The 4,239-nt window shown below is 44.8% G+C and overlaps 1 protein-coding gene across 1 annotated transcript; it reads right to left on the reverse strand.

Moving 5' to 3' along the window:
- Nucleotides 1–259: 259 nt before the first annotated feature.
- Nucleotides 260–3,736, reverse strand: RPL34 (ribosomal protein L34). Its single transcript, XM_083861969.1, has 5 exons — nt 3,683–3,736; nt 3,043–3,116; nt 2,847–2,946; nt 1,976–2,079; nt 260–386 (listed from the first exon to the last, which is right to left on the reverse strand). Exons 2-5 carry the CDS (start codon nt 3,105–3,107, stop codon nt 302–304), a joined length of 354 nt encoding a protein of 117 aa, XP_083718095.1. The 5' UTR covers nt 3,108–3,116; nt 3,683–3,736; the 3' UTR covers nt 260–301.
- Between the last annotated feature and the right edge of the window lie 503 nt (nt 3,737–4,239).

Raw genomic sequence — 4,239 nt, forward strand, 5'->3', positions numbered from 1 at the left:
TCATAAACAGCTGCTGAAAGAAAACCTGTAACTGCTGAAAGTTATTCCAATCCCTCTGCATGACTGAGCCTGAGCTGGGAGCCCTGTTCAACCTGACCTCCTTCCAGCTGCTTGATTTCCCTGTCAGCAGGCAGCACTGAACAGAGCATCCTGACTTACAGGTTTTGTTGCAGGAAAACCCAGCTCTGCACTGTACGACCTGCGAGAAGCAGCAGTTCCTACCAGCTTTGAGGTGCACATGAAATGACAGGACACAGGAAAAGTGGAGATTTCATTTATTGGCCTGAAACTACAAATAGATTCACTTTGACTTCTGGCTCTGTGCTTGTGCCTTCAACACTTTCACAACGATCTTCTGCTCCTCAATAAGAAAAGCTCGTTTGATCCTGGAAAAAGAAAAACTACTTTAGGATATGTGTCTATTACTAAAGAATAAACACAAAAATAAGACAAATTACAATTAATTTTTCCCATCTCCCACATTCATTGCATATGTGGTGTTAGTTCCACAGTTACATAAAAAGGGAACCCACTGCTGTTCTTGCCAGCAGCAAAAGAAAGGGACAGTGGCAGCAGTTTGGGGATGGCAGACTACAGTGCCTGCAAATTTAGGGTAAGTGGCTTGGAGGCAAGCAAGGTAATACTTGATGGCTGAACATGGGAAAGTTTTCCATCCTCACAAACTTGAAAGGCAAAAAGCAGAACTCCTAACTGGAAAATTAATTTAATTCTGTTGAAGTCAGAATTGGTGTGACAAGTCGTGGTCAGCTCTCTTCCTCAGAACTACAGGAAACTACATGCATGTAGTTAGCAAAACCAGGAATACTTTCCCTGTCAGGATTAAAGCTCCTTGCATATCAACAGGGAAAAACCGAGCAGGTCACATCATGGCCAAATACTATTCTGGAAGACATGCAGGGCCACCAGGTAGATGGGACAGATCTATGCACAGCACTCACACACCAACAGACTATTTGATGGTTCTGAGTCAACTGCACAAGTGTATCACACACACTCTTTTACTCTTTAACATTAAATTGTCTTCTGTAAGTATCTGGTACATATGGGCTACTTCTGCAGTACAGAAACCTGTCAGAGGCCTAAGCAGGTGCAGGAGAAAACCTGACCATTACAGGAAAGGAGATGGCTGCAATTTCTGGTTTAGGCACAGTAAGAATAAAACATACTCATGCACTAAAAACTACCTATCAATCTCGTGATAGGTTTGGGAAAACACTCAAGAAAAAAAGCATAACAAAGTTATGCTATGGCTCTGCAGCTGTAACAGCTCATCTTTGGTGGTGCCTAATGTAATTTGTCTTAGAACTTACGCATGTCAAAAAGAAAAAAAAAAATTACTGGGGCACAACAGGCGAAAAAAACTGGCATTAGATTGCTGACCCCAGAGATCTGCTTTGTTCACCATTCACAGAGATGACACGCTCGTGGTCATGTTTTTCCTCAAACTTGCCAAGGAAGCATAGGATATGCAATTGCTACACAATAAACTAAATTCAGTGAGGCCCACCAAAGGCCATTTTAAAGCTTAACCACATAAGGCTGCTTAACACCCAACCAAGTAATATCTCTGAATCCCAAACCACTACAAAGAAGTGAAAAATTCAATTAAACCTGCATAAGGCAAAACAGGACAGCAGAACAGAATAATTTTTACTATGGGCAGTCAATACAAAAGACAAAAATCCATCCCAAGGAGACTGTTTAGCATCAATGCAACAGTGCAGTAAGAAGTCCTGAAGAACAAAGGAACTCCACATGCAGGAACTTCCTCAAATCCAAGGGACAAAATCACACATATCACTGCTTGATGTGCCCCCCCCACACACACTCCATCTCCCTACACCAATGCCAGAGAAGAGCCTTCAAAGTTTGGGTCCACGTTATGAGATCAGAGAGAGATGTAAAAATTTTTAAGCAGCAACCTCAGGAATAAAGCTGGCTCTCTGTACATTACCTGTCACGGACACACTTGGCGCACATGGAACCACCATAGGCTCTGCTAACGTGCTTCTTTGTTTTTGACAGCCTCATCAGAACTTTGGGGCGCACAGCACGGACCTACAGACAGCAAAAAAAAAAGAAGTGTGTCATAGGACAGCAATTCTGTATATGTGCCACATAAAAACCAACACCACTTTCACAGTTTAGAAAAAAAAAAAAAAAAAAAAGCAACGCCTGAAGTTTACTATTTAAAATACTAAAAAATGACCGAGGGCGCAGCTCATTGTATGTGCCATCTTCAGCATTCCTAAGGTGATCTTTTCATTCCACTACAGGGGTTCACCAAGAGGTTCATTAAAAAATTGGTTATAAAAAAGACTGTTTTTTTCAAATATAGTCACTGCTCAATGATCAACATTACTCAAGCATTCCCATGATTCTTAAAAGAAATGGTGTTACTTCGAGAAAACATTCTGACAAAAAATACATTAAGAACATTAATTCCTTTTTTCTAAACATAAGACTTTTCTAAACTTGGCTTACTCTTTTTTTTTTTTTTTCTGCAAGCCTAATAGGTCTAATTTACATTTTCAAATTTGCTATAGAATTGTCCTGTCTAGCTTTAAAATTTTCAGATTTTCTAAAACAGGAGTTTATATTTAATAACAATGCAAACCAGGAGCATTGAAGAAAGTTCGAGCTTCCAAAACTTACTTGCCAGTAAACTTTACAGCATTTGACTTGAATATTTTAAAGAAAAAAAGCTATTTCAACAATAACTGGTCAATAAACAGGCCTATTGTATACTTGGAAAAGCTCTTTGTACTGAAAAAATGCTGCTGCAGATAAACAGCAGTTTCTGAGGTGTTTACAATCATACTTACACCACGAAGTCTTCCTGGGCAAATACCACATGCTGACTTGGGGGCCTTTCCCACTTTCTTGGTGTAAAGGTAAACAATCCTGTTCCCGGGTGTTCGGGACCTAAGAACAGCAGAAAATCACTCAGTTAACACAACAATCAAAAGTGAAACATCACCTGTTTACGACGTAAGTTTTCTTACAAACTGTCCTACTTACAGTCTGGTCTTGTTGGAAGCTGTGTTGTAGGACAACCTACGGCGGTATGTCAGGCGCTGCACCATTTTTCACCCCTAAATAAATAAAAAACCAAAGCGGCACTGGTTAAGAGCTCCATGTCCACAGGGAAGTTCACACCTCACAGGATCACCCGTACTGAGCCAGATGTGAATCAGCAGCTGCCGATTCCGTATTAATAAAACTAAAACCTTTCCTGAAAAGCGACAGGCAGCTCAACTATGTTAGAGAAAAACAAAACGCTGTGACAGCGGGCACGATGCGATCCGCAGTGAAGATTCACTCGAACTAACTTGAGCACCAACATCCTGGTCATACCCGGAGTATATCACGCTCTCCTGAGGAACAGCTTAATGCTTTAGCATTAAGCATTTTAGCAGCTACGTATTTTATAGTCAGCATAAGCTTCATGCGCAGCCCCGGGAGCCCCAGGGCGGAGGCCTGGGGAGGCCCGGCCTCTCTGCCGGGCAGCTCTGCCCCCCACTCCAGCCCCGCGCAGGCAGCGGCAGCACCGCCAGTCCCTCCCCACAGCCCCTCGGGGGCTCGGATCGCGCTCGCCGCCCGTCCGGCCACGGATGGAGGCGGATGGACGCCCACAGCCCCTGGTCACCCGCCGCCATACCTGGCGCCGCCGGACCTGGAAGAGGAAGCAGAAATGCGCGGGTCAACATTGAAATAGCGGCGCGCCGGAGCCCGGAAGAAATAGCAGCGCATGCGCGCTTGAGTCCGTCCACCAGGCAGGTTGGTGAGTGGGTGCCGCCATATTGTACGGAACGGCGGTGCAAGTGGCGCCATGTTGTACGGCTGAAGCGGGGCGGGGCGCCGCTCGGCGGCGGGATCGGGAGCCGGAGCGATGGAGGCCCCGTTTTATCGATTGTGTGTTTTACCGAAAAACTGTTTAACTAAAATATCGACTTCTGTCTTCGGAAAGAAGGGTTTGTGTTTCATCATGGTAGTGAGGCTCGGCCATGTAGCTGTGGGCCAAGAAGCCGTTCCCAATCCTTCTGTTCTCAGCTCTGAATTCCAGGTCACTCGTACACGCTTTTCCAGGGCAAACTGGCAGGTGACACACCTGGGCACTGTGTGTCTTACACCAAACTCCCACGAGGAAAGGCTGGTTGCCCAGAATCCCTCGAAAGCCTTGCCTGGGACACTGCAGGGCTGTCCTTCACGTACTCC

The sequence above is a fragment of the Zosterops lateralis genome (assembly GCF_965231275.1).
Source record: "Zosterops lateralis genome assembly, chromosome: 5".
In the NCBI taxonomy this organism is placed as follows: domain Eukaryota; kingdom Metazoa; phylum Chordata; class Aves; order Passeriformes; family Zosteropidae; genus Zosterops; species Zosterops lateralis.